At 39.0% G+C, this 20,964-nt stretch overlaps 1 protein-coding gene across 1 annotated transcript; it reads right to left on the reverse strand.

Annotated features, from left to right (window-relative positions):
* Positions 1-11,687: 11,687 nt before the first annotated feature.
* Positions 11,688-17,054, reverse strand: LOC130920376 (lysozyme g-like). The gene is made up of 6 exons (XM_057843556.1): positions 16,918-17,054; positions 13,983-14,009; positions 13,813-13,890; positions 12,203-12,399; positions 11,946-12,084; positions 11,688-11,885 (listed from the first exon to the last, which is right to left on the reverse strand). The coding sequence occupies exons 2-6, from the start codon at positions 13,984-13,986 to the stop codon at positions 11,749-11,751; spliced, it is 555 nt and encodes a 184-aa protein (XP_057699539.1). The 5' UTR covers positions 13,987-14,009; positions 16,918-17,054; the 3' UTR covers positions 11,688-11,748.
* Positions 17,055-20,964: the final 3,910 nt, after the last annotated feature.

A 20,964-nucleotide genomic window follows, 5' to 3' on the forward strand; every position in this document is an offset into this window, starting at 1 on the left:
GGCCAGAGCTTCCCTCTCTCCATTCTGTCCTCCTTCGTCAAATCTTCGGCGAAGCGGATCCCCGCAGCCTCACAGACCGGGGAATTCTTCGTCATCCTCCAAATGCCATCTCTATGCTGACGCTTGACGAACTGCACAATCACTTGCCGAGTCTTGTTCGCGTCCAACTTTCCCAGTCGATGCGCCGTGTCCACGTAGTCGTCCATCTTCTCAGCCCACTCCGGAGCTACTTTCTCCAGCAGCCGAATTACCACTTGTCGAATGTCCTCCTCTTTAGCCTCTTTCAAGGCCTTTATCCGTAAATTCCAGCGTCGTTTGTATCGATCTTGTTCCTTTGCTCTTTCGTTAAATTCCTGTACTTCTTTCTTCAGAGTAGACAGCTCCGATTCCATGGTCATACGTTTTTCACTGTTCTCCTTCACCCCTGCCGCGTTGAACTAAATCGAAGCAATGAGATTAGCCAACAGCGCCGAAGTAGCATTCAGTTTCTCGTCAAACACCACCATCCTCTCAGCAATCTTTTTCATACGTGCCTCTTGATTATCAAATCTTCCATGAAGCGCTTGAACAGCATCCAAAATCTGCATCGACAACGGTTCCGTCTTGGACTGTTTTTTAGGCTGAACCTTCGTCGGAGTAGCAGGTTGAGATCCACGCTCTTCAAAGGAGCGTTTCCCATCACCGCCATTTGTCGACTTGTCGCACTCCATATCTTCGTGCTCCTGTAACGGCAGCTTTTCTTTACTTTTGACGATCTCCTTCTGGACCACACTTTGTTTCTTTTTGTCGCCTGTCATATTCCGAGCCCACATTACACTTTATAGCAGGGGTAACTTAAATGAAAACGTAACTTTGAGGAATTTTCCCACGCAGGCTTAGGCAAAATGAGAGTGCTCAGGCGGCCATCTTACCCGGAAGTCCCACATGTCAGGAGTGATTTTTCTGTTGAAACCTTGCTAGCAGAAGGATGAGTGAAAACTCTTTCCAACGAAAAATACAGTGGCCTCTAGTGGATTTTTTACGCACAGCATATCGCAACCAAGTTGTAGAGAGGACACAATCAGGTTGAGTCAGTTCAACACATTGTACCATAAATATAGGGACACAAAATGTGATCTACCAAACTGTCGAGCTAAACATCAAAGGGTTGAAATTTGGCACAACTACCAGAGTTAACCTTAACCGTGGTATCAGACAAGGGTGCCCAATCAGCCCTTACCTCTTTTTGATTTGCTCTCAAATTCTTGCGTCACACGTCCATAGGAGTAACTTCAAAAGAATCGAAATAGTAGAAAGATATATTCTTATCAGCCAACTGGCAGATGACACTGCATTTTTTATAAAGGATAGAAATCAAGTACCTGACGCTTTGCAGTGCATAAACAATTTTTCCGAAGCTTCTGGTTTAACATTGAACCTAAATAAATGTCAGCTTCTCCCAGTTAAAGAATGCGGCGCATTAAATGTTTGTGTCACGTATTAATGTTTCAGCCATTAATGTTTCATCATCTTGCATGTATAATGTTTCAGACAGTAATGTTTCATCATATTGCTTCACACTCATGCATCATAAAGAATAACTGAGAACACTATATAAGCCTCGAGCAGACAACATCCAGTGTCAGGTCGTCAGCGATTCAAAATATGCTTGCATGTCAACTCACCATTGCCGCTTGACCTGATAGTTTTCCCTTGCCTGTCAACATCAATAAAATCCTATGTCTGCGATACGCAACTGGGTCCTCCGTCTCGTACATGACAGTTTGTGGCATTAGAGTTCTAAAAGAAGTGCATTGTTTTGGGTATCTTCATTTCGAAGGATTCTAAGCTAAGACTTTCCTCTAATTTTGTCCCGATCATTAAAAAAACCCAAACCAAATTAAACCAGTGGCTTCAAAGAAATTTATCTTTAAGGGGACGTATCCTACTCTCTAAGGCAGAAGGATTGTCCAGGCTGATTTATGCTTCTTATTCTCTTCATATAGATTCCAAAACGTGTAAGGATGTTGACCGAATACTATTTGACTTCATTTGGAAGAATCGAACTCACTACGTTCGAAAAAATGTACTTATGAACACATATGAACAGGGAGGTCTGAATGCCATTGATTTTTCTAGTCTGAACTGCACCTTCAAGGTTAACTGGGCCAAACGTTTCCTTAAAAATCCACTTTCAATGTGGAATCTTATCCCTAATTTTATTTTTTCTAAGTATGGTGGCCTGAACTTTATTCTGAGTTGCAGCTATGATGTTGACAAATTGGCAGGAAAGGTCTCTCTGTTATACAAACAAGTATTGTTAGCATGGTCCATGATATACAAACACAACTTCTCACCACATACACACATAATCTGGAATAACAGGACAATTCTTCATAAAAACAAATCCTTATTTTTTAACAATTGGGTGCAAAATAATATCATTTTTGGGGTTAGTTAGTTCCCAGTTAGACCTCAGCAATATGCCATTGTTTTATATGCTATTCCGTCAGGTATCATGTTGCTATGCAGAAATGTAAACTTGCCGTTGCAAAGTTTAGCTCCTCCGAATATATTAAACTCAAGTGTGGGGAAATTGTGTTAGCGTCATAACAAGAATTCAATCACCTTAGATTCACGCCATATGTTCAATCGTTTTGGAATCGATTTGTTGGAGATATAATTTGGTCCAGGGTATGGACTATCCCCAACATGTTCCTGTTGACTAATAAGGTCAAAGAAGTCGCTTTCAAAATTATTCACATATCCTGCAAATCACTACATGAAAAAATTCAAGAGGGACATTGTGGAGATCATCCAGAGAGAGTTCAGCACCTTTTTTGGACTTTTTCTTTTTCCAACAAATTTTGGAAAGATTTTTGTAAGTTTGTTGACAGGAATCTACATGTGGACTTCAAGCTAAAATGGGAAAATGTCGTTTTTTTGGTTTTCATTTTAAAAAATCAGGAATGAAGATATTTTTATTATTAATCTACTTCTTTTGTTGTCAAAATTCTACATCCACAAATGTAAGTTCAGCAAGCTGTTACCATCTTTTTCTCACTTCCACAATGAAACGATATGCTACATAAATCTGTTTTAAAAAATCAAAGAATAACAAAGCGGAAAAAATAATTGATATTTGTGAAAAGCTGCGACTTTTTTGTGAAAAATTGCTCATAGTACTATTCATTCTTTTTTTTTTTCTCTCTTCTCTGATGTGCAATGTTTGGTATGTTTATACCCCCTGGCATATTTGTGTTTGTATTCTGTTGTTTTGTGGTTTGTATAATTATTTTCTGTCTAATAAAAAAAAAAAAATGTTTGGCTCGCTGGAGAAATTATTTCTTCATCTTTTGCAAAATGTTGGATTGATAGATGGGAAGGCCCTTCATATATTTTCTTTTTTTGAAAATCCACTGCAAACACCTCAAGAGGGCGGGTAGCCAAGAATGGAGTTTGAGGAGCCCGGATCTTTGGCTGTGGCATTTTTGTTAGGACACACCTCTGACAGGTCTTTACCCACTGTTCCAAATCTTCATACATGCCTCCTCAGAAACATCTTTGCCTCAGTAGGCCTAACGTTCGCTCTATGCCCTGATGTCCCATCTGATCATGAACACTTTTGAGCACTGGTTCCTTGAGGCAGGCAGGCAACAACAATTGGTGGCATTTCCCCAAGTGTACATCATCTATCCCTCGGTACAAAAGTCCATCTTCTTCTCCGTCACCACTACTCTACTTCAAGAGAGAACGCACCGTCTTAGGAAGACCTAATCTCTCATGATACTCGGGTTTCTTCTTTCTGTGCCAAAACTTGTGCAATATTTTTAGGTCTGGATATGCAGCTTGAGAATCTCTGAGTGTTTCATTAGAATACCCCATCAAGGTGGGGGTATTATCAAGCACATTTACAGTCTCACTTGTTTCTGATCCCTGTAACTGTCTGACATTTCCAAGCTCAACCTCAGCAGCAACTAAATCTGGTCCCAAACCTGTCCCAGTCTTTATCAAGCTGTATATCACTACACAACCATCATATTCCTCATCTTCACTGTGTGGCTCCAGCTCAGCCGCAGACAGCCGACGGGAGAGTGCATCAGCCGCAGTATTGCATCTGCCGGGACGATATTTTACGTCAAAATCAAACACTGCTTGCTGAGCCACCCACCGCTGTTGAATTGCCCCCAAATCTGCAGTCTGAAGGTGACACAAGGGATTATTATCCGTAATGATGGTGAACTTGGAACCCAACAAGTAACTTCAAAACTTTTCAGTTACCGCCCATTTTCGAGCTAGCAGTTCAAGCTTCATACTGCTGTAATTCTGGTCGTTTTTCTCAACACACCTTAGTCTGCCACTTGCAGAGGCTATCACCTTCTTCTGTCCATCCTTTTCCTGATAAAGAACGGCAACCGTAGACCTAAATTACTTGCATCTGTCTCAAGGATGATAGGCAGTGTGAAGTCTGCATAGCATAGCGTGGGCGCACTGGTGAGCTGGTTTTTCAGAGCCTCAAAGGCCTGTTGACAATGGGGTGTCCAAGCTGTCCGGAACAAATGATTAGCCCTGCCCCGGTTATTTTCTTGGGCACACAGGCTAAAAGCGTCATGAAAGGGTCCAGCAATCTTTGAAAAGCCCTCCACAAATCTCCTGTAATAGTGGTCCTTTCCGGCACCACACGACAACACATCTCCTTCAGCAACGCCAACCGCAGGTTGCACACCCAGAGTCACGTCCTTGTCGTCGAGCTTTCTGGTCTCAGGATTGGCCGACTTCTCGCCACTGTTGTTGTCTATTAATTGGATACTGTTTTGCTTACTCAGAATCTCAGAATTTAGAGGGAATCCCAATTCTGACACCAAAATTGTGTGGCCGGTTAAATTGACTGGACCAACACAAAGCAATTTTATTTTTTATGTGGGCTTTATTCCCGACTGCACATGGAAGCAAAATAAAGTTGTACAGCATTAATTAGATAAATACTGAGATTAATTCGAAACAAAATAAACAACAACTGTGGCTGGCTGAACAAAAAAACAAAACAAATACTTCCTCAGCCACTCACCACTCCACTAGAGATCCCCAAAACTAACAAAAAATAGTGCACATCACTCGAACGGTTCACCTACCACACTTCCAATGTACCGCGCTCGCCCGTACACACGCGACAAGCAACAAACTCTCCCCTCTAAAGAGCATGGAACAAAATAATATTGCTTAATATCCCTTTATGGGTACAAATACAGTTTTTCGTGGTTATGCATTGAACACCACTTACGCTGCACAGCCATTTCAATCATTGCGTAGCGCGGTCATCCTTGGACGCATGTCGCACACCATCACTGTGCAAACATCGTCAAAATAAAACATCCATAACAACAGATCGTTTCTAACACTTAACGGTTCACTGGTTTACCTGTATTACCCGGTATTTTGTTTCACCACGAGGCTTCTCAGCGTACCGAAGCTTTTGAAAGCTTAGGTTCAAAGAAATGCCGAAAATTTATCCTGCCTCCTCAGGTGTAATTTTGGTTCAGCAAGGATCATCTCTAAGGTGCTAGTCACATGATCTGTTCGAAAAATAATTTTGACCCATTACCAAATTCTTTGTAGGATTCTTGTTCATTTTATTCATTTTTGTTGTTTGTTTTATTGCTTTACAACCTTTGTAGACAACATTTTACTGGCTAGGTCTGTATTTTAAATTAATATATACCGCTATTTTCGCACTAAAAGGCGCACCTGACTATAAGCCGCCACCCACTAAATTTGACACGAAAACTACACTTGTTCATAGATAAGCCACACTGGACTATAAGCCGCAGCTTTCCTCACTGTATTATGGGATATTTACACCAAAAGATATTAACCGGTACCCTTTAACCTTTATTTGACAGCGGCATCATACGGCTGTCATAAGACCAAATGAACCATCATGAAGCTTTGAACGAATTGGCTGCAAAGCTTAATTGCTTCAAGAATGTTCATTTACAGGGATGGCGCCACCTGTTGTCAAAACTGTTGTTGTCCAGCATGTCTCCTAGCATGCATTGCAGCACTACAGATGTAAATAACAATCAAAATTCATGTACTGTGCTAATTATGTCTTCGGTTACTGTTCCATTTGTTTCATAAATTGCAAGTTATGGTATTTGGTAACACTTTATTTAACAGTGGCGCCATAAGACTGTTCTAAACAATCATAAAATAAGACATGACACTGTCATGAGCATTAATGAATGCTTAAAACAGATGTCATTTAGTGTTATCCGGCAAATTATCTTGCTTTTGAATGGATGTAAAAGATCCGAGCTGGACATAAATGGAGTTAGTGACATACTTTGCCGGATGACACTTAATGACATCTGTCATAAGTAGGGCTGTCAAAATTATTGCGTTAACGGGCGGTAATTAATTTTTAAAATGAATTACGTTAAAATATTTGATGCAATTAACGCACATGCCCCGCTCAAACAGATTAAAATGACAGCACAGTGCAATGCCTACTTGTTACTTGTGTTTTTTGGAGTTTTGTCGCCCTCTGCTGGCGCTTGGGTGCGACTGATTTTATGGGCTTAAGCACCCATGAGCATTGTGTAATTATTGACATCAACAATGGCGGGCTACTAGTTTATTTTTTGATTGAAAATTTTACAAATTTTATTAAAATGCAAACATTAAGAAGGGTTTTAATATAAAATTTCTATAACTTGCACTAACATTTATCTTTTAAGAACTACAATTCTTTCTATCCATGGATCGCTTTAACAGAATGTTAATAATGTTAATGCCATCTTGTTGATTTATTGTTATAATAAACAAATACAGTACTTATGTACCGTATGTTGAATGTATATATCCGTCGTGTGTCTTTCCATTCCAACAATAATTTACAGAAAAATATGGCTTATTTTATAGATGGTTTGAATTGCGATTAATTATAATTAATTACAATAAATTTTTAAACTGTAATTAACGCGATTAAAAATTTTAATCGTTTGACAGCCCTCGTCATAAGCATTCAGTAATGCCCATGATAGTGTCATGTCTTAATTATGACGGACTTATTGTTAGGTTTTGTGTTGGTTACCTCCTAGTGTGTCCCTGTGATTGCCCATTGATTTCACCTGTTGTGCCTGCTCCTAGTGTATCCTACAACCTTCATCCTCCTGCGTCGCTCACCTGATCCTCGTTGTCTCGTTACCCCTTGTCTGTGTGTGTATATAAGCTCCCAGTTTCTTTTTTTACTTTTTGTTGTTCCGTCATTGTCGATGTCTATCCCAGTGTCGAGATCTACTTCTAAAGCCCTCGTGTTCCTGCATTCTTTGTTTGGGTGAGTTTTGATGCTAGTGATGGGTCCGTGAGACCTCATGAAGCGTGTCGACACAGTGACACATTGTGTTGACACAGTGTGGATACTGTGTCATTGAATACTGACACCTGCTGGACATAAAAAATCCCTACAGGCAACCCACTTGACAGACTGACACGGAATTGATGACATAGCATGTAAAATCAAATCATTTAAGTCTTTGCATTCATATCGCATTATTCCATATCTTTAAATTATGTGAACATATATTATAATGTGAAAATGTAATAATAAATGGGTGAATAAGGAATGCCTGTGGACTTTTTGTTCTGATAAAATTTTATTCAAAAACCTAGTTTTTTTATGTTTAAAATTTAGTTGGTTACTTTTTTTTTTTTTTTTTAAACAAGCCTGCAGTGGACAACACACTCGGAACCAACGATGCCAGCATGCAATAGAATTTCCAGTTGAAAGAGGTTTGGATAAGATGTCCATTGGCTCCTCCAGTATTGAAGAAAATTGGCATTGCGTGCCATGTTCGGCTCAGCCATGCATCGGTGCACTTTTGCAATTTCATCTACAGTTGCATTGCCTCCTTGACTCCCCACTTCGTCATCTAAGTGCTACCATAGCCCATCAGTAAGAAATTGAAGTGGATAAAAAATAAATTATAGCTTAATTACAGATTTCTAATAAATTACATAAAAAGTGACTGTGGGAAAGTAAAGGAATGGCTCTATACCTGTGTTTATTTTGGGATTATCAGAAACTTTATTCTCATGCTTTGCCCAATAATGCTTCAGCATTGAGGAGGTGGCAACTGTTTGTATATGACAGGTTAGTCATATACAAAGTAGAAATGTGACATTTCATCTGCAAAAAAATAACTTTAATAGTAAAATCCAAAATTTTGAAACCGCGATGCACTTCATTCAACACGTCCTGATCAGGACTCGAACCCACGCGTATGACGCGTAGGGGACGAATGGCGTTTGCTTTGACCACTAAACTAGCAGGTCACATGTTGTTGTGTCTTCTTGAAGGCAATCCAACGCAAACGACGGACCAACGTGCACCCGTCACACTTATAAACTAAGATTTACCTTAAAATTAATTGTATTTTGAATGGAAGATGACAAGTGCGTTTCCCTGTCTTACGTCCATTTCCACAGCATGTAGACAACGAGGAAGTAACCGTGTGATGTGGATTGTTTCAGCAGCTCCATCGCGTTGACAGACACGCTTCCTTTTGAACCAGTTTGCCGCGTCATGACTGTGTCGACACAGTTCAATGAGTTCATGCATCGGTCACGTGATTTTCTTGTAGCGATACGCGCACCGACGCAGGGGTTCCGCCATGAGCTCGGCGCGCGCGCCGGCGCATTAGTATCACTGGACCCATCACTATTTGATGCCTTTTATTTGATTCCCCTGGCCTTTTGTTGATACTTTGTGCTTTTGTTAAGTATCATTTAACCAATTTTGAGTTCACTGCTACCCGGCTTTGCCTCCTAGCCTTGCCTTGGATTTGTTTCCCTGGTTTTGGGTCCACACCGTTCGTCCGCCCTCGTTCCCTGACACTTAAGGCGACGCTGTCAAATAAAGTGTTACCTATTAACCCAAATAAATCAACAAATATGACACGCAGGACTATCAGCCGCAGGATTCAAAATGAAGGAAAAAAGTAGCGCCTTATAGTCTGAAAGTTACAGTAGGCAATGACATTTTTCGGCCACCAGGGGAGGCACTGCACCCCCCCTTAAACTCTGCGTATAGCCCCCCAAAAAATCTGTTTTAAATACTCTAAGAGTGAAATTATTTAAAATAACAAGTTAATAAGTATAATTAATTAAGTGTTAATTCTGCAATCTGTGGCAGCGGGAACATCAGCTTTCACTTACATTAACAGGCTAGATAGGTTGGCGTTTGTGTCTTGATGTCTGTAAAGTGTCTTCCAGTCAGTGAGCCTTCTTCAGCGTTCTGCCTCTACCTTTGAGAGAATTGCTCCATATTTATAGGAAAGATTTTAACTTTTACTTTCACAATGAGTCAATAAGCACCGTTCCCTGGTTTTATGACAGAGGTTTTAACTTTTACTTTCACAATGACAGTTACTTGCACTTTCCCTTTAGCAGAAAACACAACGTTTTGAGTCACTGGTGATGTGTTTGCACCTTGGCCTCACTTGGTGCAGCAGCGTGGGTTATGTTCCCAATTATTAGGGTGCCAGTTAATGTATGTAACGCTGACAAAGCACAGTGACAATGTTCAGTTCATGCTACCTATTTTTCTGCAAGGAAATCTCCATGCTGGATATGAGATTGTTACGTTTGCTACGATTGTTACATAGTTATGTCTACTACAGTAATGAGCAAAAGTCATTCAAATCTATGCAGCGCAACAGTGTGTCATTTTAGATTGGCTACACTCAAAGATATATACGTACTATATATTTAACCGAATCAATTTTTAAAAGACTTTTGTGGTAAGTTTTTACTAAACATGAATAGAATTGTAATAATGTGGGGAAAAATTGTACGCTCACAAGAAGTATACTTTTTTTAGATAATGACATTGATTAAAATGAGCACTTTATATGTATATATATATATATATATATATGGCGGAAAACACAGACAAGACTGAAAAAGCAGTTTCTGCTCTTGCACTCCTCTTCAAAAGAAACTGCTGTATTTTAAGCCAAAAGAACTGTTGTGTTTGATAGAACAATATGTCTATATGCTGCCATCGCAGAGTCACAGCTTCTTAAGCCCCCGGAATATTTTTAATTTGTCCGTTTTACCCTGGAAACCCCTGTTTACAGACATCGCACAACCGCTTTTGTTTCAACCCAGCCATAAAATGAAGGTAATTAATTATATATTTATTATTCAAAATGTCATTTTTAGCTTAGAATCATTAACTGATGTCTAAAATTTTGTTTACAAAAGAAAAACGACTTAAAAAATTTATTCACTCGCATATTTTAAACTTTTAAACAAATGACGTCACAATGAAAAAAAATGGTGTCTGTAAAAAAGTCACGGATATCTACCTCATAACTATTGCTTAATTGTATTTTTTTGTTACTGTCGCATTTTCTCCAATATGTTAGATGATAAATAATCGATTCAAACAAAGAAAGATTGAAAAAAAATGTTTAAAAGGGTAAATATATGAAAAAGAAAATAGAAAAAAAAAAAAAAGTGTCTTTGGACAGAAGGACAGTTTTTATTTCGCTGCTCACAGTATCACCTCCGTTGCAATGGTGTGGGGTTATTTTGCACTGAGCATGCTCACACTGCTCACTAGTTTACTGATATAACACTGACAAAAGGGGGCGATTGTTGGCAATATTCGGCACGTTTTCGCTGAAAAACAATCAAGCGGCTTATCAATGACATTGAGGTCTAATGTCTTTAAATGGCGTCTTAATTGGTTTGGCTTCCGGCTGTCCGTTATAATTTTTTTAGACACAGTAAACAGTGGTTTTTCCTCATCTCCCACTGTATTAAAAGTCAAAGCCAAAAGGCAAACGGCCTGAAAAAAGCGCACTCTCGGCGGCCGAGGGAGAACCGTAGGTGAGGGCTGTCGTCGTGACGATACCAAACCGAAAATGGCACTTCTCGGGCAGACACGTGAGAACCGGAGAAGACAATGGGTCGCTGCATGAGTCCGACCGGAAAACGGCTTTCGAAAACGGCGCACAGCTCTTCATATCTCTTTTTTCTGTTTGCTCTTGCTTAGTTCAGAAATACTGCGCGCACTCTGAAAATGAGAGCGCCACTGCCACCCACTGAGTGGATGTGCAAGTACACTTTATTCTTGTACAAAAAAAAAAAAAAAAAAAAAAAAAGCATGTTCCCCGAGGTCACATGCGCCACCCCTGGCATTGCTCTGGGGGCGCGCCCCACTATTTGAGAAGTACTGATATAGAGCAAAAAAAAAAAAAACTTGATGTCTCATCCGGAACAAAAGTTTCTCAGATTTTCTCATTCATTGTCTCATTTTCATCTCGAGACTGTAAATCACAAAACTGAATCATATATTTTCAGAGCTAATCTGAAATCATGAAGCACAATTTTTTATGAAGATCGTGAAATATTTTTTTTCAGCAGCCACATTGCCAAACTGTGACTGCCTGCACTTGTCTCCGACAAATCTGTAATCAAAATGGCCAAGCCTAACCAGCGTTTGCTGTGTAGTCTTCGCACGTCTTGGGAGATGCGGGGCATCAGTCAAATGTTTTTTTTTAAAAAAAAAAAAAAAGCCAGGGCTCAGGAAGCTCAGATTCATTTTAACGGTGATAAATATTTAACACTCTACCTTTCCCTTTTGTCAGATTTCAAGAAATTTGATTTATCCTTTTTGCAGGACAAGACAGCAAATAATCCTGGTTTGGCTGGTGTTTATTGAATGTTAACAAGAGCTTTTTTCATAACAATGTTTTGACACTAAAACCCTCCACTGCTTTTGTACCACTGAGCTCTGGCAACGACGTCACTGGAGTAGTCATCTCCTGTGGTGCCCACGTCCATCCTTTCATATGTTTGAACGCCTCCCAGACCAATGTTGTAGGCCGCAATCCCGCCTGCAGAGATTCAGTTTGAAAATTAGCCTAAAGCTGTATTGTGAACGTGGACAAACAAACCTTTGAGTTGCTGCTCTGCAGTCCAGCTTGGGAATTTGTTCTTGATCTTTCCGATGAAATCAGTCAAGATGGCTGTCCCTTGGCTGAGGTGTTCCTCACTATTCCATTCACCTTGTTTAGTATGATACCTTGTATCAACCTTGCATGTTTTTTTTTTTTTTTTTTTTGACAGCAACAGAGTTTCATATCAGCATTAACAACTGGCTAATTATTGGACCAATTTCGACGAGGGCTTTATTGCAAGGTGCACAACAAACCTGCATGAGTCCCCAGGCGTTACCGTTGTCTCCCCAGCCATTCTTCAATACCTTTCCAGCCCTGGACTCTCTGGAAATGATGGCAGCGATGATGGCAGGATCAACTTGCTTTTGCGTTCCCACTTTCTGGATTATGCTTTTGTAATTGTTCATACTGTCCAAGTCTGTTTGTGCCATCTTGTTGGACGCTGGCACACCTTTGAGGAGAGACCAAAATGACTTAATGACTTGATTGTGTTCCTTTTTTAATTTACTCTGCTAAAGCTTTTGTCTCCATCTACTAGTAGAGCGTCTGTACCAAGGTTATTTTCATTAACGAATATGATTAAAACAACAAAATTTGGAATTTAAAATAGATTTGTGCTCACTGAAATAATTACAAACTAGAAAATAATATGATAATGAGCTGAAACTGTTTTACAAAATGGACGAAAATGTATTGAGTAAAAAAGTTTTTCTGAATTGCAGTAAAAAATGTAAAATTTCTGCACTTTATGTAGCTATGTTTGGATGGACATTTATGGTTGTTGAAAATGACTTATATTGTACTAGTGCTGCAACGATTAATCGATTAACTCAAGTAATTCGATTAGAAAAAAGATTCAAATTAAATTTGGCTGCTTCGAGTATTCGATTAATTAAGGCAGTGTTGTAATGGTTTGTTTTGAAATTATTGTTTTATTGATTTGAGTGAATACACTGCCCTCTAGTGGCGACAGTGAATATAACAACTGATTTCACATGGCTGACCAACATAAACTAAGTTTATGTTTGAGCTAATGTTTTTTAATGCATTCGTAATTTATTCAAATGGTATATCTAGCTGTTTTTGTGGCAATATGTGTTTAAACGATTTGTTAGGAGGATTATAAAAAAAAAAGTTAGCAAAACTCCGCTAGCTTAAATGCTATAAAATGCTATGTAAATTAGCCAATTGTTCTTTTGTTGTACTTAGATCCTCATTTATTATTTTTTTATATGCCGTTTGAGGCTCAGCTCAGGTATTTAAATTTTTTATGTTCCTTATCCGATTACATCGATTAATCAACAGTATAACATTGTTTTTAACCCTTTTTTAATTTTATGATGATTTTATAATTTTATGATGTAATTATTTTAATAATTATTTTCTAAACCTGTACCTGACCAATAGCTCAAAGCATGACAGACTCATACTAAAATTAAAAACTAAAAAAAACTAATAAATTCAAGAACATGTTCAAAATGAACTACGGCCATTCGCTCCCTAAACAAATCATCTGCTCACAGATATGATATGCGCAGCTGAAGACAAGATAAAAAAATCAAAAGTCGGACTCCGAAGAGCAATGCATATACCTCGCTAGAATTTACCGAACAAATTTCATTCTGATCTATCCACGAATAGTGGCATACAGTGTAAAATTGAAAACAAATGAAAACTACCAATAAGGACTAATTTTTCTCTGAATTAGAGAGGAAAATATTAAAACTAAATTACAATGAAAGATCACAAATATTCGCGATTCTTTTTGTTAGGCAAACTCAAACAGCCCTACCGGAAACTACATATTTTTTCCATCTGATCGCCGCGGAGTTAGTTAAAGACTGAAAAAAGCGAATGCCATTACCATCGTATGTCAGTCTGTCTTGTGCAGCTGTTTTCTGAGATGCTCCGGTTGTGTCAACCTTCATGATGTCCCCGTAATCTAAAGGATCAAATTCACATACATTTACGTGACTGCTCATGAACATGTTCGGCTTACAGGAAGAAATTTCCGCAGAAGAAAAAGGCGCTTACCCATTTTCCTTGTCAAAGTGTTATCACCTACAAACAGAAATGGCCTAGATTCAATACATACAGAAAAAATCTTTAACAATAAATGATGACGATCCGTCTACAATGGAAAATTTGATTATTTCAAAGTCTTAAGACATATTTTTTCCCATTCATTGCCACTGACGCTGATAGACATCCAATAAAATTGCTTGATTGTTTCAGTCGTAGCCAGTAAGTTAATTGCTTGTAGCAGGGGTGTCCAAACTATCATTCATTCCAACAAAATAAGACAACACATTTTCACCAATCTGATGTCTTATAAGTGTAATCAGTTGATTCCAGTCAGGTGCTGTTTGTTTTAGCAGAAGCTTCATTGTTTAAACTTGATCTGTAGGAGAAAAAAAAACAGGACCCACAGTGGCAATTGAGGACCAGTTTGGACACCCCTGCTCTGCACTACAGCATGCCCACTCAACCATCTTTTGATTGTGTGAATAACAATACCCTAGAAATGCTGCCTTTACATGCTCTATGAAAGATGATTGTTATCACTTGCTAATTGGTAATTACGAGTATGTCCTGTTCGTGCACTTTTGTGTGAAGGAATCAGACCTTTCAGCCAGATTGCCAGAATCACGCCAGCTGAACCGCCGGAACCGCATGAGCACAATTCCAACAACCCAGGCCAGCAGAACTCCGACAACCCGGCAAAAAGGCTAAACTCTGCGCGTTCACCTTAGTATTAACCAGGGGTGAAAGTGGCTAAAATTTCTTGCTGGAATTCCCCGACGTGAAGGTCGCCACAGAGCCAGAAATTTTGTTTATTTATTTATTTTCAGTTTTGGGAGGTTGGGGGAGGGGGGGGTGGTCAAACCTAAAACTACTGAAATGCAAAGAAAACTGTTTTGGCACAGTTATTTCTATAACATACAAAAACTGATTTTCATTCAAAATTGTATTTTTTGAATGGTTTGCAAAATACAAGTTAACAAAAACAGCAATAACTTCAACCTCCATGTCCTAATTTTTATTTTCCCTCATTTACTCACATACTAAATGCCAAATCTCAATTTTAACTACTTAAGAACATAGGATGTATATTAAAATTCAAGTTAATGTAAACATTAACTTTTGCTTTTTTATTTTTATAATAAAGATTTATTCCCAAAAAAAATAAGTACAAATGACTTATATCAAGCAGAGTGAAATGGAATATATTTTGAAGATCGCGCAAACATTGACTTTTTTAAATCATAAGGAAACGAATATGGAGCCTAACAAACCTAACTAAATTAACAAATATAAGTCCAAAGTGCACATTAACAGCTAAGATGTTCTGAACCTCCCCATCAGAGCAAATAAAACTAAATATGATAACTGTGATAACTGCTTTCCGGCCCTGAATCTTATACCGGAACTGCGTTTCTGACCGTTCTGGCTCGCTTTCACCCCTGGTTATAACCCCTTGGATGGACTCCATTTTAAAAGCTGTAAAAGGCTTTGAAACACAAGTTGACAATTTATTCCAAGTCGGCAGCAATCATTTAGCACAGAGACACCCAGGCAAGGAGGCAAACTGGATCCAGGGTCACCATATCACAAGTCAACAAAAGATTCCCGAGAAAAGTGACAACGATTTGTTAAACCTTCAGTCTTTTAAAGGCTCTGGTGAGGCTGGCTGTGGCCCGGAAAGAGTGTGTGTTTGGGCGTTGTTTAGGATTATTCTCCGTTATTGATTGGGCAGGAGGGTTTCAGCCGTTACTGTTTTCATGGCAACGAGAGTTGAGGATTTTGCCACCTCAGCGCCACGTGAGTGCTGAGGGTCACCTTCTCAGCCGCGGGATCCTTGTAATCAGATGTTCCTTGTGGCAAGACAAGATGTCCCACCATTTGTTCTGGACTGTCCAGAAGAGCTGATTGCGGGATTTAGTGGTACAGACGTGGGTTTCCTGTCACCTGCTTGTCAGCGTCAATCTTGCTAAGTCAGCTGCATGACGCGTCCGTTGGGCTTCTGTGGCAGAAGGCGACCTATATCTCTTCTGCCCTTATCTGCCCATTGTCTCGGCGCTGCAAATTCTAATCATTTCAAGTCCAACTGTTCATAAGTTTCTGCCTGTTTTTTAAATTACGATATAAATGCTATTTATTTTGTATTGGGTGTGTTACAGTGATACAAAGAGTCAAACAGTAAATATGAGAAAAGATACTATTCCCTGATTAATTATATTAAGTGTGTTAGAGTAATACAAACAGTCAAACAGGAAATACGCGAAAAGATACTATTCCCTTCATGTTGTTGTAGCAAAAGAACATAGCAGACACTAACTTCATTTTGGTTTGTCGCATGGGCTAAACCATTTTAATACATCTACAACAACAAAAAGAGAATGCATCAAAATGCAAACAGTACTTTTTTTATTTGTAAATGAACATTTTAGCTAACATTTGGTTAAAAAAAATAAGAGTTATATAAATGTGTACGCCACGTCATTTTGCCTGCGTCAAAAATAAAAAATATTTTCTTACCATTCACAACTTCTTTATCAAACCTTGCCATTTTGAAAAGTAAAAGGTCCACCCATTTGGAAAACTTTTGTATCATAATAAAATCCCAGTTCTCCAGGAGAAAATACGACTTGAGGGGGCATTCATATGCCATTTTTGATTCGACAAGTGTATTTACCAGAATTATACTGCATAAATCTTTTCTTCCTTTTTAAACAAATGTCATGACAGCAAGGCCAATTTATAACTTTTAATTTAATACCTTTCACAAGTTAAAATTTTTACCCATGATTAGGCAGCCAGATTGAAGTAACGTTCCCCTTATTCAAGGAACTAAAGTTACTAAACTAAGAAAATAGAAAATAGGCAGAGCTGATAGTATTAGATACTGTAGATAGGTCAATGAGTGGATCGGTGTGTAAATCCAGTGGCTAACTAGATAAAGTGGTACCTGTGTCTTGATGCTGTCTTGATGTCGATTGTCTTCCAACCAGTCAGCCTTGTTCAGTGTTCTACTAGCCTTCTGTCTTTCCCTCAGCTTCGATTTAAACACATTGGACTTCCTCAATTAAATGCTCTAACTTCCTTTGTTAGGTTTGTTTTGTTCCCTTTTTTTCCTTACCTGTTCTTCAAGTTCACACATGGGGATTTCGAAAGGCGTTGCTGCATAAACATGTTACTTTTGCTTTCCTCTTAGAAGAAAAGACATTAATTGCAATTAATTGTCTTTTTCTAGGCGTTGTTTTTACTGTAATGTAAAACTTCCAGTGGAAAAAAACTGCATTCAAAAAACTATTATACTGCCGTAGTGAGCATTGAATTTTTTTTTATTTTTTTTTAACTAAAACGCAAAATGGTGTTATTTTACAATGGTAAAACGTTAAATTGAAAAATTATATATTACCTAGTAACAGTGTTGGGCACATTACTTTAAAAAAGTAATTATAGTTACTCACTATAACTGAGTTAGTAACTTAATTACTCTATAGTAAAAGTAACTAGTTACCAGGGAAAGTAACTATTTCCGTTACTTTAAAAAGTTGTTGTATGTCAAAGAATTTGAAATTTTCTGAGCAGTATTCGAGTCAGTTGACTAGAGAACAGACAGGTAGTTGTGTTATAGAACCTTGTAAAATGTATTGCTCCTCACCAGCAACAGATTTGTCCTACACTTGAAGTGCAACAAAAATAAACGGATTTGAATTGCTTGCCACAGATGTCAACAAAAGCTTTGCCCCGGGACATAAATTACACTTTACATCCACATTCTTTCCTTTAATTTCAACCAACTTAAAATAGTGTTTATATCCCAAGTCGTAAAGGACAAATTTTCCTCTGAATGCGCTGCCATCATATCCCTCTGCATCTGTTTTGCGTGTGTGTGTGTTTGCTGCACGCGCTGTTCTGGTTTGTATGTGAAAACACCAGCTCTGAAGTTTGTTTTAAAAAATAAATAAATAAATAAATAAAATAAAAACTTTATTAACAACAAATACACATATACAAACATAGGGCGAGACAATTCACATATAAACAACCGGTGTTCTGCCAAAATCTCCTACATCGGCGAAACGTCCTACATTAGACGAATTTGACACCCAAAGTACTACCGTGCGCTCTAAACTTGTTTTGTATAAATGCATACAGGAATAACGTACTAAAAAAAATGCCTGCAGAAAATACTTCAATCTAGTTATATCAAATAAGGATGGTTTAAATACGCTACGTGACTAATGTGGTCAACTGCTTCAAAGCTAACACAAAAAAACACAATGGTTAAAAGTATGAGCGGGTAATACATGTAAAAAGTATCTTTGAGGCAGTGAAAAGGTTCTAAATAACAAAATAATAACAGAAATAGTGAGTACTCGCCGCTTCTAACCGATGTGCGCATGCGTGTGGATGCATGCGCAAGCGCGCTGAGCATTGTGTAGACGTTTCGCCGCGTAGTAAAGAATGGCCGAACACCGGCTCTGAAGTACATGCGCTACTGGCTCGAGCGTTTACGTCACAGAATGGGGGATCACGTGAGATTTGACAACAACGCAGCCATATTGGAAGCAGGTCTGGCTCGCGGGAAATTAAACTTTAACTTGCCAGTTCGATAAAGAGACAAATTCGTTAATAAGGCGAAGAATATTGCACATTAATATTGCACGTAAATAAATATTGCACATAGAATTTGTATGAACAGAAGTAGCAGAAGTTGACAGTGAGGCATTGGATATTGCACATTAATATTGCACGTATATAAGTAATGCACATAGAATTTGTGTGAGTAGAAGTTAAGTAGCAGAAGTTGATAGTGAGGCATTGAATATTGCACTTAGTAGGTATTGCACATAGTATATTGCATGTAAATGAATATTGGACATTGGGTGATGTGATAGTATATTGCATATTCCTATTAGGGACAAACGGTGTCTTGTCCCTTCTTAGCAACAGTAGCTAATGTCATGAATATTAATTAATGAAAGTGACGTGTTGCTTGCGGTACGCCATTGTGAGGTGCACCCCCCAGGGGTGGCACATGTGACCTCCGGGAACATACTTTATTTTTACTGTACTAGAATAAAGTGTACTTGCACATCCACTCAGTGGGTGGCAGTGGTGCTCTCTCTTTTCAGAATGTGCGCAGTATCTCTGAACCAAGCAAGAATACACAGCAAAGCGATATGGAGAGCTGTGTGCCATTTTCCGGCCGTGCTCACGCAGCGACCCACTGGCTTTTGTGGTTCTCGCGTGTCCACCCAAGAAGTGCCATTTTCAGCTTAGGATCGTAACAAGGATCGCCCTCAACTTTGGTTCTCCGCCGGCCGCCGAGAATGCGCTGTTTTTGGGCCGTTTGACCACACTGTTTACTGTGTCTAAAAATGATTGTAACGGACAACGAGAAGCCAAATCAATTAAGACGTCACTTTAAGACAGAAGACCCCAATCTCATTAATAAGACGCTTGATTGTTTTTCAGCGAAAACGTGCCGAATATTGCCAACAATTGTCCCGCTTTGCCAGTATTACATCAGTAAACCAGTGAACACTGTTAGCATGCTCAGTGCAAAATAACCCCACACCATGGCAAACATTGCAAAGGAGGTGCTACTGCAAGCAGCAAAAATAAAAACTGTCAGTCTGTCCAATGACACTGTCGTTTTTCTACTATTCAGTTTTTTTTTTTCTTGCATATTGTTCTCATGAGTTACAGTGGGGCAAAAAAGTATTTAGTCAACCACTAATGGTGCAAGTTCTCCCACATGAAAATATTAGCGAGGCCTGTAATTGTCAAAATGGGTTAACCTCAACCATGAGAGACAGAATGTGGAAAAAAAACAGAAAATCACATTGTTTGATTTTTAAAGAATTTATTTGCAAATCATGGTGGAAAATAAGTATTTAGTCAATACCAAAGGTTCATCTCAATACTTTATATGATATGTACCCTTTCTTGGCAATAACGGAGGCCAAACGTTTTCTGTAACTCTTCACAAGCTTTTCACACACTGTTGCTGGTATTTTGGCCCATTCCTCCATGCAGATCTCCTCTAGAGCAGTGATGTACCTTGAAATGCTTCTTACGAAGCCACTCCTTTGTTGCCATGGCTGTGTGTTTGGGATCATTGTCATGCTGAAAGATCCAGCCACGTCTCATCTTCAATGCCCTTGCTGATGGACGGAGATTTTAACTAAAAAACTCTCGATACATGGCCCCATTCATTCTTTCCTTTACACAGATCAGTCGTCCTGGTCCTTTTGCAAAAAAACAGCCCCAAAGCATGTTTCCACCCCCATGCTTCACAGTGGGTATGGTGCAATTCAGTATAATTCAGTCTTTTTCCTCGAAACATGAGAACCTGTGTTTCTACCAAATAGTTATATTTTGGTTTCATCTGACCATAACTCATTCTCCCAGTCTTCTTCTGGATCATCCAAATGCTCTCTAGCTAACTGCAGACGGGCCTGGACGTGTACTTTCTTCAGCAGGGGGACACGTCTGGCAGTGCAGGATTTGAGTCCCTGGCGGCGCATTGTGTTACTGATAGTAGCCTTTGTTACTTTGGTCCCAGCTCTCTGTAGGTCATTCACTTGGTCCCTCCGTGTGGTTCTGGGATTTTTTTATCACCGTTGTTGTTATCATTTTGACCCCATGGGGTGAGATCTTGCATGGAGCCCTAAATCGAGGGAGATTATCAGTGGTCTTGTATGTCTTCAATTTACTAATAATTGCTCCCACGGTTGATTTCTTTACACCAAGCGTTTTACAGGTCTACAGTTTTGTCTCTGGTGTCCTTCGACAGCTCTTTGGTCTTGGCCATAGTGGAGTTTGGAGTGTGACTGACTGAGGTTGTGGTCAGGTGTCTTTTATACCAATAATGAGTTAAATCAGGTGCCATTAATACAGGTAACGAGTGGAGCCTCGTTAGACCTCTTTGACAGCCAGAAATCTTGCTTGTTTGTAGGTGACCAAATACTTATTTTCCACACTAATTTGGAAATAAATT

This window comes from Corythoichthys intestinalis, chromosome 8 (assembly GCF_030265065.1).
Source record: "Corythoichthys intestinalis isolate RoL2023-P3 chromosome 8, ASM3026506v1, whole genome shotgun sequence".
In the NCBI taxonomy this organism is placed as follows: domain Eukaryota; kingdom Metazoa; phylum Chordata; class Actinopteri; order Syngnathiformes; family Syngnathidae; genus Corythoichthys; species Corythoichthys intestinalis.